The following is a 13,113-nucleotide window of genomic DNA, read 5'->3' on the forward strand; positions in this document are numbered from 1 at the left end:
GAAGTGACTTTTTTCCTTTTTAAAAACGTTGTTTCCGTTTTTATCTTTCAAACGGAGCTGTTTCTCAGACCTCAGCAGCCCGAGCAAGTAGGAGTTCTTGCGCAGTGCTGGGCTCGTGCGCAGCCCCTGACTCACGCCGGTCAAAACAACGTTTAGCCGTCCAGCGCGAGTCTTACATTCATGGCCATTTCGGGAAGTGCGGCATAAAATCTTTGGTGTATTGAGTCGGTTCTTTTTCACTTCACCAAGTAGTGGCAAACCTTTACCTGCCAAGAGAAAGTAAGCGATACCTTTTGTTTGTCAGTTTTACAATACAGTATTGCACAGGACTGTGCTCCACCTTTTAGCTCCTAATAACATTTTTTCCTTCTCTGTCATTCTATTAATGAGTATTTACATAAATGCTCTCATGGCTTCACCATAATCATTTGCCTAAATGCCAACCGCCATTAAGTCAGTTTATATGTTCAGAGGAACCTGCAGGTATTGACCCGTAGGATGGGAAGTTAGGTATGGCAGGTTGCTGTTAGAGGAGACGCAGCTTCATTTATAACCCAGAAGGAGAATGGGCAGCTGATTTCATGAGTCCCCAGAAATTCCCTGAACCTGTTGCCCTTCTTGGAATCATTTGCCTAAACTTCTCTATCTTTGTGAGACATGCAAAACTGCCCATGTGTTTACTTCCCTGGAAAAAGAGAGAGAGGGTCTATTTATCAAAGGAGAGCGAGAGAATATGTATGTATGTATGTATGCCCATGTAGTGGTATTGAATTGATCATATTGGTGTGTTCAGTGCAGTAGTGGTTTGCTTGTTGGCAGTGGAATATGGTAGTGATGTCATCAGCCCAGGCGTGAAGGTCATGAAGCCTCTAAACCATTGGTTTCAATTCTCTCTTTCTCCTTTGATAAATAGGTCCTCTCTCTCTTTTTCCAGGTTCTACATATAACCGTATGACTCTGTCTTCTGAATCTCCTCACACTGGTGGGGCTGGTTTTGTTAAATAAGCTTCTCAAGTCCTTTGAGGATGGTACTTTAATAAAACTGTACCATTTGGTCAGCGTATAACGTGTGTGTGTGTGTGTGTGTGTGTGTGTGTGTGCGTGCGTGCACATTTTAGGAAGAGTGAAGATGCAGCACACCACATGTACCGAGGATCGGATCCAGCATGCTTTAGACCGCTGTCTGGATGGCCTCCGGTCATCTGAAAGCCTCACGCAATCCTGGAACAGTAAGCCCTCCTCTGCCTCTCTCCCACATCCCTACCCCTGCTTTAGTGGCCCTGTCAGGCACTTGCTGGTGGGCTTGGATTAGTTGCCATGCTGACCAGCTCAGGGCTCTTCCTCTCTAAGGTGTTCTCTCAACCGGCCATTTGTTTATGGTGAGCGAGTCACGATACAGCTACGTTATGAAGAGCTTCCGAGTTGGATGTGTTTTTCTGTCACTTCAAGTTGAGGGAGTTTGTTTTCTCAGAATTGCTGTAGAGTTTGACACTTTGGTTAAGAGAGGAAACTAAGCTCTCGCTCTCTCGTGCTCTCTCTCTGTCTCTCTTTCTCTTGCTCTGCTCTACATCTGCTCCACTCCTTCAGGGGTGGGGTGTTCAGGATCCCAGTCTCACTTAGGCAGATGGGGAAATCGGTGCGATCAGACTTCGTTTTCATGGATTTCTGAACTGCTTACGGTTGAGCTGAAACAGTATCCAAATTGATTTATAGTCAAAATAATGCCAGAAGGAAAAGGAAGCTGAGGGATTTTTGCGGCTCTATGTGATGTTTCCTGTCTCTCTGTGGTGTTAGAGCCATGTGTTAGACATATACTTGCTGGAAAATATCTTCAGATTTAAAAAGGACTCACGGCAAATTTTGGCTTTGGCTAGTTTCACTGTTTTGGTTCTCATTACTGTATGTGTGGTGATGTTTTTAGGTTTGTGTATGTGTACGTGCGTGCATGGTTTTTAAACCGTGTGTGTGTGTGTGTGTGTGTGTGTGTGTGTGTGTGTGTGTAGCTGGGTGGTGCATGAATCGCTGGAGTCTGGAAGAACTCTTGAAGAGGGATCCAGAAAACTTCCTGATCCTGCTCCAACAGGTCGTCAGGCGTGCGAGAGAGGTCTGTGCTGCGTCTGGTTTAGCTGGGTGTAGCTAAACCTCTACCACTGCACTCACACTTGGGGTCTCTTCCAGTGATCAGCCCCGATCCCTGTGGGATGTAGTTTGCATTTGCGTAGGGAAAGGGCCAAACATCCATGTAACAATGAGGGCATCAAACCAAACAAACTGGTCTGAAGTTATTAAACAATAGCCGTTATTAATATTTTGTTGTTGTTTTACATCAGTGTGCTATCAGTGTTTCTACATGTGTTTTCTCTATAATGTTAACAGGTTGAAATCTGTGTACTGTGTTTGAAAACTGTCAAAAGTCCAGTGATTAATGTTTGTTTTACTCTGAGAGGATGCTTGATTCCAGAGGTTGCATTGCCCCCTAGGGGCCACTCACTGTCAATGTCAAGAAACTAAATCTTGATTAATGTCGTGCTGCGTGAGGCATCCTGAGTGAATTAAACCGTTATCACTGTGTCATGGACAGGTTACTCTGAATTATGGGTTGGCTTTTAGAGTCTGTTCCTTGGCAGTATTTGGTTGTTTGTGTGTGTGGGGATGGGGGTATAATTAGTGGCATGTGTAATTGGTGGTGTATGTATTGGTGTAATTAGTGGTGTGTGTAATTGGCAGGCACAGCAGGAGGCTGAATATGAGTTGGTGGCCCCTCTGGTCATCATGTTCGAGTCGACGCTCCTGCAGGTGAGACCCTCCCAGCGCGCCGTGTTTGACCACACACTCCCCACCGCCACCAGCTTCCCTACAGCGTCATTTATCTTCAACCATGTTTAACTTTTAAAAATGCACGTCCGCTCCCACACGCGGCTCCGTGTCATAAGGATGATGTAATGGTGTCGCCCTGCATCAGACCCCGTACTGTCCGCTGAATGGTACGCTCCTGGCCGAGGCATGTGAAGTGTTCCACGGCTTCCTGACGTGGCCAGAGCCCTACTGCAGTGTCTGCCGCCGTCTCCTAGCAACGCTACAGCAAGAGCTCCGAGCACCAGGTAAACCCCTTAAGTGCAAACACTCCACAGCTAGCTTCCTTTAGCTCACCTGGGGCAGGTAGAGACTATTTCCACCTGGGTTCAACCCCCAGGGAGCTCGTACACCATCATACTGAGAAATATATAATTCACTCTGGATAATAGCATCTGCCAAATGCCTTAAATGTAAATATATAATTAGAATCGGGAACATTTTTGGTCGAGCTCTTCCCGAAGTGATGGCCGTGAAATGTTTTGGTTTCTCTCACTGCTCCGAAGTCTCCCCCAAGTTTTGTTTTCTCCTGTGGTGCTCAGCAAGATTACTGCTAATGAGACAAACTCACTTCAGATGAGCCTAGCTCTGAGGAATCGTGACTGTGTGTGTGTGTGTGTGTGTGTGTGTGCGCGTGCGTGCTTATGTATTAGGAATTTCTTATCACAGGCTGGTGAGCGAGGAACAAGGACTCACTCTGACTGGCGTCAGTCAGCACTCCAGGGCAATGTGAGTGCTTTGGCAGGAAGTCCTGCAGCAGCCGTCATGGACCTGCCCTCCCTGCGGTCGCCTCTACTTCCTGTCTGTTCTTCGATTGCGCCTGTAGCTAATTGCTGGCCAATCGCACGTCGCTGATCTGAGTGTTGCTTGTTTATACGTTACTGACATCCTGCCCCAATTCAAAACAAGTTTTTTGCAGCACACAGATTCAAGTGTAATGCAACTTCCTGAGTTCAAAAGATTGCATGAACAGACTTTTAAGTTCACATGAACAACTTGGATAAGATGATCAAAATTGAGAAATCTTTGTTTTGCACTTGCTGTAGCAAATGTTTTCGGTAATTCTGACTGCATGTTTGGTCATTTCCAGGGGAATTTGCACCACAAGATTTTAAGCAAATTCTCTCTGTTTTCTTCACTGGTTTTGACAATGAAAATACCTTAATAATAACAAACATATTGTGCGTGTGTGTTCGCGTGTGAGACAGTACGGTGCTGCTGATGAACCCGGTGGATGTTCCTCCAGCGTTTCTGTCGGTCGTCGAGCGGATGGGTGGAGTAGATGTCTCTCAGAGAGACACCACCATCACCCTTATCAAACATGCCTTCCAAGCCACTCTAGGCACCAAATACCCTCTGCCCTCCATCCACCTGGCCCTGCAGGTATACTACACCCCACTACACCAACCAGTAATACATAGCCCACTTCGGCCTCTACCAAATACATGCACCCACACGATGTTCAGGACAAGACCCTGACTACATTCTGGCCAGTGTACAGTGAGGAGAGCCCATTGGTAATTGTGGGGCATGTGTGCTGCAGGCTTTCGGTGAGGAGGAGCTGAGCCAGGCCCTTTGCTTCGTAACAGAGCTGATGGAGTCCGCAGCGGCCACGGCAGAGCCGGCTACAGCACGGGCTCGTGTAGCCAAGGGCCTGGAGGAGCTGCGAGAGAAACTCAACATCCCAGCATGCAACAGCAGGAATGGAGAGGGTATGGAGGCAATGAGGTGTCTTAATCGACACACAGTATCCTCTAGAGTGACTGAACAAAGGGAGATTTCTTCATTCTCCTCCTCTGTGTGTTTGAGATTATTTGTGTGTGTGTGTGAGTAAAGTGTCCTCTCCCAAACTAATAACATTTACACCCTCGATCTTTCTCTTTATCCCTGCTATCCATTACACTTCACATGTACACACGTTACATAATCTAAGATGTTACTCCCATAATGCAACACGCTGCTTATTCTAAATGCCTGATCCTTCAGTCAGTCGGTGGGTTTGTGTCTTGGCTAATGTACATGAATCGTGGAACACAAGTGAACGAATTCCTCCAAATGGTTCTGCTATTTATTTATTTATTTATTTTTGTTACAGGTTTTGAGTAATACATGTTAAGATTAGTATTGTGTTTTTGGTTTTTTTAATCAAAGGTCTTTTTATGAGTTTTGATCAGTTTGAAGCTTAGAAAATAGAGTAAATGGAATAGTACAATACAAAAATACCCCCCCCCCCAATACACACACTCTTAACATCATCACAGATACAGATCTATAATGTATCTACAGGCAGACTAAAGGATCTGAGCTCAGAGACTAGGAGTGTTGGTAACAGTAATTCTAGTCGTCATAGGATCTTCTAACCCTGTATCCATGGAGTCCATATTTTCCACATAAATGACCAAGTGCTGGACAGGGTCACGTCATCACCTCGTAGAGTGTAATGGACGTCCAGGAGCACATCCGACCTTTGACCCAGCGCTTAAACATGGGCGGAGACGTGTCTTCCATCTAAGCTGCACGAGTCATCGTGCCAGAAAGGTTGCAAAAGCTGAATATCTAGTCCCAAAAGGAAGTGACTAGAATGTGTGGGGGAGGGTGGGGAGTTCTCTTTTGCACCCGTCACACATGGGGTCAATATTTGGTAAAACATTTTACTTTATTTGGTAAAAGTTTTACTTTAGACCAGTGTGAATGGTGGACAGTCTTAAACTGTACCACAATATGTCTGTGGCAGATTGAAGAGGAATGTATTTTTAAGGTGTGTGTGTGTGTGTGTATGTGTGTGTGTGTGTGACTAGGGATGTTGCAGATTCTTAGGTTGCCTATAGCCAAGTGCTACACGGTCCGCTGGGAGACTGACAGCTTTGGTAAGAACCCCTGGCTCTCTCCTCCACGTCAAAGCATCTGTTATAACCCCCGGCAGATCGGTTCATGCACTCCGCCACAGACGAGAGCCCTGCCTCTCTGTTCTGGTGACGGTTCAGAGCCCCGCCTCTGCGCTCTCCCCACAGACGTCCTGAATGAACTCCTGGAGGCGGAGCCAGAGCTGGCCTGTCTACACACCTCCGAGTGTCCGGGCGAGGACGACGAAGGTGACGCGGACGAAGAACAGGAGCTGGACGAGATGGAGGAGTTTGTGTCCAACGGCTACGTGGACCCACGAGCATCCATGTTTTCCACCGTGTCGTCCTTGTCCACGGCGTCCAAGGACTCCATGTTGTCCACCCTGTCCGTGGCGTCGTGCGAGGGCTCGCCCCTATCCACCATCTCCTCCTCCTCGCAGGCGTCCGGCACGGACAGCGACTTCTGCGAGGAGGCGGAGGACGAATCCCCGGTGCCGCCGGCCGCCAAGTCCAAGAGCAGCGCGGGCCTGTCCAGGCGCCTGTCCCGGCTCTTCCGTCCGCGTGGCGGACAGTCGCTGTCCCGCGCTAAGAGCCTGGGTACGGCCGAAGCCAAGGACTTCCTGCCCGCTGCCCGCTCCAAGCGCTCCAACTCGGTCCCGCAACAGGCGTTGGTGCGCAGCGCCAATGGGCAGCCAGGTGAGGGCGCCCTGGAGCACCTGGGCCCGGGCCCCGGCCACTACAGGAGGCGGCCAATCCTGAGCAGCGACGAGGGTGAGGTCCCGCCCGGTGCCCCCCTGCTCAGGGTGCTGGTGTTCGGGGCAGACCACATGGCCGGCAGGGTGGCCCGAGCTTATAGCAGCCTGAGGAGACAGGAAAGGGAATGTCCCCGCCTGTCCGGGGCCTTCCGCTTCAGGTTCTTCTTTGTGCCAGTCCGGAGAGACCCAGTGGGAGGCGGAGCCACAGGACACTTCTCTAGCAGCCCGCTGAAGGTGGGACAGGTGAGGAGAGCAGCTGACCTCACGTACACCACTTGCTTAAACGAGGCGTTTGCACAAGTCCCCTATATGACTCACTTACACGACTCACTTACATGACTCTCACCTGACTGGTGTTTTTAACAATTCAAAATTGTTTTAATAATTGTATTTAATAATTCAGTTCACTTGTGGCACTGTGGTTTTAGAGCATTTTACAGTTTTGCTGTCCTAGTTAAATGTCACCTGTTCCTAGTAAGATGGTGTACGCAATACACACTCAAGCACAGAGGAGATGTAGGGCAGATGTAAAGGAGATGTAGGGCAGATGTAGGATATAATATCTGTTGTAAAAAGCGCTATATAAATACATTTTGATTTGATTTTTGATGTAGAGTGGAAGTATCCTGAAGCTGCAGCCTTAGCCCAGTGTTAAAACACAGCTGGGTGTTAATTCAGAGGCCTAGCAGGTAGCGTGGTCTAACTAATGTGTGTGTGTGTATGTAGGAGGGCCTGTCGGACCAGCTGGAGGACAGTACCAATGACATCGCCCGCCTACTTGGCACTCTGGACCCCTGGTACGAGAGAAACACGCACTGTCTGCTCGACCTGCCACTGCAGATCGTCTGTCGGGTGAGGTCTCCCCCCCCCAATAGTGCACATGCTTGTGAACCTTACTCACAGCATGGATACTTTCGTATCAGCCTGTTCCTTGTGTACATACACATATATCCACATAGCGATATATACATTGTACATTGCGTATATATACATATATTGTACATACATTGTTTTATTTTTATATATATTAGAGAGGGAGAGATAGCTAGATACATATTTCCTTATGTACCCCTGTTTTTTCCCCTCAGTTTGGACAGAGCACTCTCAAACTATTTCACAGCGAATTATACCGTGTATGACTATGTACGTGACAAATAAACCGAACTTGGACTTAAATGCTTATGGTTCTCCTAAGACATTCCCATGCATAGGAGGAAGCCCATGTCTCTGAAGTAACCCCAGTGAAGACTGCTGTCCTAAACTGTTTGTGTTTGTGTGTTTGTGTGTGTGTGTGTGTGTGTGTGTGTGTGTGTGTGTGTGTGTGTGTGTAGCAGACGTCCAGGCCTGAGCTTGCGGAGGACTCGGTGGAAGAAGCCTTGCCCATCCTGGCTGACCTGCTGCTCTACTACTGCAGAAACGCAACTCGGCCTGCACTTCTACAGCTCTACCAGGCAGAGGTCAGGAACCCTACACACACCCACATATCTGTATATCGTTTATATATAAACATAGATCATCTATTTGTATACAAGTATGTTACTATATCATTACGTTAGTATGTTCGTACAGGACTGGTCCATTACTGTATCAGTACCTCAGTATGTTGATACAGGATTGTTCCATTAGTATGTCAGTACATCTAGTTTGTCAGTACATCAGTATGCCAGTATAGTGGTAATACTTTTATGTCAGTATATTAGTGCATTCTAAAACAGTTTGCATTTAGATCTGTGAATATTGAACTTTTTGCTTAAACTGAATCTGAATAAAAACTGTAGTGCGTGTAATGCCATGTTCGTGTCATACTCATGCGTGGCATGTCACTCCTGCAATACTCGCCTTTGATGCTCTAAGTAGATGGAGTGTGTTGCCTCACAGTCTTATCGTACGTGTGCGTGCTGGATTATTTATTATTGCATTATGTTGGATTATTCCTTTTACACAGCGTTAAGTAAATGTCTCTCTGTGTCCTGTAGCTGACTCTAGCTGGCGGAGAGACGAGGACTGAGTTCTTCATCCACTCCCTGGAGCTCGGTCACACGGCAGGGACCAGAGCCATCAAAGCCATGGGTAAACCCCACGGACCACTGACCGGTCACTCCGTTGACCTCCGACACAACCCCGGCTGCCCGTGCCTTTTACCGTTCTGATAGTCTCAAGCCTCGCCCCTTTCCCATAAAATATTGGGCCGCGCCTCTCGTGTGCTGCACGCACCCAGCCGACGTGGTTACCTTGTTTGTGACAATGTAGCAAACATCATAAACCAACTCAAAACAACATCTCCAGTGGGTGACGGTCACACCTTTCTGTGCACGAAGCTGGTGTAGAGAGGAAACGTGCAGAAGCGCGCACAGCAGCAAGCTCAGGGATGGTTGTGGATGAAAGTGTCCTTCTCGGTACTGTTTTCTGCAGAGCTGGGTGGACGCTGGTCTGAGCGTGTGCCGGGGCGTGGTCTGGCGGTGTGTGTTAGATGTGTGATAATGGTGTGTGTGTGATCTGTATCCCCACAGGGGCAGCAAGTAAGAGGTTTGGCATCGACGGAGAGCGGGAGGCCATGCCTCTGTCCCTTGAGCTGGTTTATAACCAGGTAAGAGGCACCCGGAGAACTCCAGAGTGAACTAATTCAGTTTGAATGTGCAGCCATCTCAACCTCGATCTGAGATTCTGTATCTCTGCTGTCTCCTTCCCTCTCATGTTTGGATCCCCCTTGTCTCTATCTAATCACTGCCCCCCCCCCCCCCCCCCCCGTCTCTGTCTCTGATAAGGTGGTTATTAGTGGGAGGAGTCAGAAGACCAGAGCAGAGAAGACTTGCACTTCAATAAATCTGACCAAGGCATGTAGGAATCCAGAGGAACTCAGTAAGACTTACTTTTGCTTACTTGGAACCAAAATTTGGAAGGTTAGCAGTACTTTTCAGAGCCTAGAGGCCCCTGTAGGGCACTTAGGGGGCCCTGTAGAATTCCCTGAAGGCGTTATGTCATTAGTTATGTGAGAAGAATCGCTTTGTTGCCTGGGTCTAGATGTGAGCGATAGGACCAATTATGTTCACGCAGACAAGAGTTCACAATCATTCACACAAACATTCCTCAATTGTAACCCAGCATTAAATATGACAAAGGCAATACAGACTTCACTTCAGCTCAGGATAGGACAGATCTCATGTTCTTCCATGTCTTTGGTGTGTTCAGATCCTAAAATGGAGTGTCTGCAGCTGACTGTGACAGAGGTTCTGAAGAGACAGAACTCCAAATCGAAGAAGAGCTACAACCAGGTGTGCAGGAAGGAGGCGCGTCACCTTGCACCTGCGGTTCACGACGGCAAACATCCACAACAACAGCGCTCGGCGTAAACAGCCCAGCAAGGCGAGCGGCAGCAGTCTGGGGTTGTTTGCATCTCCGCTGCTGGGGCGGCGAGAGCTAGCCACTTTGTTCTCAGTGTTTCTGGTGTCGGCTAACCACAGAACTGTACTTTCACTGCAGTGCTCACGGCTTTGATTCAACGGTGGAAAAACAGTTGATTTCGTTTAGTTATTTATCTAAACATTAAAAAGGAAAAACAAAACCGGTAAAAGGAGGTGGTTTATAAAAAATATGAACATGAAAACCTTGAGGTGCTTAACGCTGTCTTGCTGATAAACAGCAAATTGTATTTGGAAAGAAAAATATGGGATTACAATAATTTAAGCCTATGGGAGTACATAAATAAAGGGCATGGATTAATAAGTACAAAAATGACGAAGTGTTTGAGAAGACTAGAGATTTTGATCCAGAGGTTTTGACTCCTGCATAAGTCGGTGAGATTTTACTCTGTGCGCTGCACACGAGATGTAATGCGTCTAAAAGGAACGTTGAGCTGTAATGGAGCGATTTGTTTGATTTTGTCAAAGTCTTTGCATGTAAACCCCACTGCTGTTGCGTCAGTAGCTGCATCTGTGTGTTCACTTCCTCCGCCCATCAGCTCAGACTGCCGCCTCTTCAGCGTCACCAGCAGACCTGTGCATCATGGGTCCCATTAGGTCGGGCTAAGCAAAGGCTCTGTGGTTCTGTGGTTCTGATCCAGAGTGTGTGTGTGTGTGTGTGTGTGTGTGTGTCTCCCCCTTAGCAACTGAGCACCACCCGGGTGAAGGTGGACAAGGTGCAGGTGCATGGCTCTGGTAGCACCACGTTCGCCGTCTGCTTTGATCAGGACGAGAAGAAGATTCTTCAGAGTGTCACCCGGTACTGAATCATTTCTTTTCATTGTGCCTGAGAGAGACAGTCATACGAGCTACTAATATAAAATAAATGAATATGCTGCTAACTGACATGTATATAATTTAAACCAAGATCCCATTTGTGTATAGTCTTCTGCACAGTACTATGAAGCAAATATAAGTAATGTAATTTATAAAATGTGTGAATTGTAACCATATAGGTTGGTGTTTTTTCTATGTGCGTGCGTGCGTTACCAGGTGCGAGGTGTCCGTGTGCTATAAGCCAGAGACCTCTGCTGACTGGCTGAGAGCGAGGACTCTGTCTGCTCAGTTCCAGCCTCTGCAGCCAACGTTCTGCTCTCTGCTCTGCCTCCCCATCGCCACATTCAGTGGACCCCAGCCGTGACCCCTAAACCTCAGGCTCCAATAACTTGTTAAATGTTTTCAGCTCAGGTTCAGTTGAACGGCACATGGAATTCAACGCTTTTGACCACTAAGGTGCAAACAACTTCTTAAAGTCTGGACATATGTTGCACACAACACTGTACACTGTGTAGGCATTTTGTCTACTAAATTGGGTTTTTTATGTAGCTGTGTTTTAATGCTCAGGAATAAGCGAAAAACCCACATTCAATTGGGATTGCTTTTTCTTGCCCAGTGTGTCCGACCCAAGCACAGACACCGATATGTACCAGGAATGCTCAGGCTTTCTTTTTAACAGGCATTTTTTTGTAAATTAGATGCGTATGTATATTTGTATTGATAATTGGTTTGGTTTTTCCCTAATATAATTATTTGATTTAACAGTATGTCTGAACTCAAAAAATCTTAGATAAGAAATGGTATCAACTTGTTGTACTTTGGTCGATTGACCAGCAGAGGTCGTGGTTGACTAATTGAAAGCTCGCCTGCAGCCACAATTATCTAAAGCGAGGCTTTCTGAGGCCTACAGTGGAGCACTTTTAAACGTTTGCCTAGAGAGAGAGAGCACATCGTCATAAAGTTTACATTTACATGGAAGGAAAACACTGATTCTCTTGGGTGAGAATAATACTGTTTCAGTTTTAAATTTAAATACATTTTTAATCAATGGCACACATTAAAAAGTCAGTCTATGTAGATAGGGATGTATTTACTTCAAGATGATCTAACACCACTGAATATATTTCTTTTTAAAGGTCTCAGGTTCCTGAAACACTTTTGTGCAACATATCTTTGTATTATTCTTACCATTTTGCAGATGTCTGGGATGTAAATATGTTTTTGTTGTAATTTCAGCTAACGTTTATTTTTAATTGTTGTATTAATGCACTTACACCTGAAGTTTAGGTCTGCTTAAACCTCAGGTAGCTGGCACAGGTTAAGATTTGCAAGCTGTGTTAGGATAGTGGCGCCTACCGCGAGAAACCGCAGTAATTGAGGGGGTGTGCAGTAACAGCAGTGGCGTACCAACAATCTGGGGCCCTTTTGTGGCTTTGAGAGCAGCGCTTGTCATCTTGTGGCAACGACAAACTTAATTTTAAAACTGTCCGGCAGCTGAGTAGCTGTTTCTAACATGGTACTGTCCCTGGGTGCTTTAAATGTTTGTTTAAATGTGTTTGTTTTCTTAAATTATAACATTTGTATATTATTTGTTACTAAGTGAAAATATCTAATAAAGTCTTTTAATGGGTGAAGTTCTAAGCCGTCGTGGTCTTGCTGCTCTTGTAGCTCGGGCATGACTGGGCCACGGGGGTGATTTCCCTGTTTAACAGGCGGAAGGTGGTGAGTTTGGCCGTGGGCTTCGCGCCGACGTTCTCCAGCGTCGCTCGCTTCGGTGCGAGCGCGACTGACACAAAGCTTTTGAAACGAGCGTCCGTGCCCTAAACTTCACAGCTCCTGTTTTGTTTTTCCATTCCGTGCGGGTGCTGAAGATTGGCCTGCGGAACACCTCTCGCGTGCTCTCCGTCTCGTGGAGAACCTCGGAGCCGTGATTCATCCTTACCACTTCCTTGTTTGGGGATTATTGCAGTGGCAACAGGAGACCTGTTAAACCACCTGACCTGAGATGTAAATTGCTTCCTTCTATCTACCCCTGAGGCTAGGTAGAATTTCACAAGGCTTCTTAATGAGCAGTCAGGGTTTAACTGGGTAACTACAAACAATTGGTGGTGTATCCAGTATCGCAGCTGTATTTTTTTACCTCTTAAACATAGTACACATACGAATTGCAGGAATAATATATGCATACCTCCTCTGTTTCGGGGGGAAGGTTGTCATGGCTACATAAAGAGGGGGAATCTGTTCCACAGAGGCAAGGGTCTGCTGCAGTGTTTGCTTGCTGACAGTGAGCCTCTTCACCCAGGGCCAGTGGGATCCTCGAGTGTCTGCAGTGAGGTAGGAGGGCGCACTTTCAGGGTGCAGTGGGGAAGCAGTCTGCGTGTCACTTCAGGAAACTCCTCTATGGGAGTGTTCCTGCTCTGAGACGCT

The 13,113-nt window shown here is 46.9% G+C and overlaps 1 protein-coding gene across 5 annotated transcripts in view; it reads left to right on the forward strand.

Moving 5' to 3' along the window:
• The window catches only part of pik3r5 (phosphoinositide-3-kinase, regulatory subunit 5), a 19,773-nt gene extending 7,453 nt beyond the window's left edge, over positions 1–12,320 (forward strand). The window contains exons 2-18 of one of the 5 annotated variants that reach the window (XM_035530065.2): positions 1,119–1,229; positions 2,004–2,104; positions 2,728–2,796; positions 2,963–3,101; positions 3,507–3,582; positions 4,062–4,236; positions 4,397–4,565; positions 5,652–5,720; positions 5,865–6,694; positions 7,178–7,303; positions 7,786–7,908; positions 8,428–8,521; positions 8,962–9,038; positions 9,217–9,310; positions 9,641–9,723; positions 10,554–10,669; positions 10,903–12,320. In XM_035530065.2, coding sequence (XP_035385958.1) covers positions 1,130–1,229; positions 2,004–2,104; positions 2,728–2,796; positions 2,963–3,101; positions 3,507–3,582; positions 4,062–4,236; positions 4,397–4,565; positions 5,652–5,720; positions 5,865–6,694; positions 7,178–7,303; positions 7,786–7,908; positions 8,428–8,521; positions 8,962–9,038; positions 9,217–9,310; positions 9,641–9,723; positions 10,554–10,669; positions 10,903–11,050 — 2,589 coding nt within the window. In that variant the 5' untranslated portion in view covers positions 1,119–1,129 and the 3' untranslated portion in view covers positions 11,051–12,320. Of the gene's footprint in view, positions 1–1,118; positions 1,230–2,003; positions 2,105–2,727; positions 2,797–2,962; positions 3,102–3,506; positions 3,583–4,061; positions 4,237–4,396; positions 4,566–5,651; positions 5,721–5,864; positions 6,695–7,177; positions 7,304–7,782; positions 7,909–8,427; positions 8,522–8,961; positions 9,039–9,216; positions 9,311–9,640; positions 9,724–10,553; positions 10,670–10,902 lie in introns of all 5 variants that reach the window. The other 4 variants (XM_035530066.2, XM_081710680.1, XM_081710679.1 and 1 more) reach the window with 4 other exon arrangements.
• The last annotated feature ends 793 nt before the right edge of the window (positions 12,321–13,113 follow it).

The sequence above is a fragment of the Electrophorus electricus genome, chromosome 3 (genome assembly GCF_041902795.1).
Source record: "Electrophorus electricus isolate QZ-2024a chromosome 3, ASM4190279v1, whole genome shotgun sequence".
NCBI classification, from domain to species: Eukaryota; Metazoa; Chordata; class Actinopteri; order Gymnotiformes; family Gymnotidae; genus Electrophorus; species Electrophorus electricus.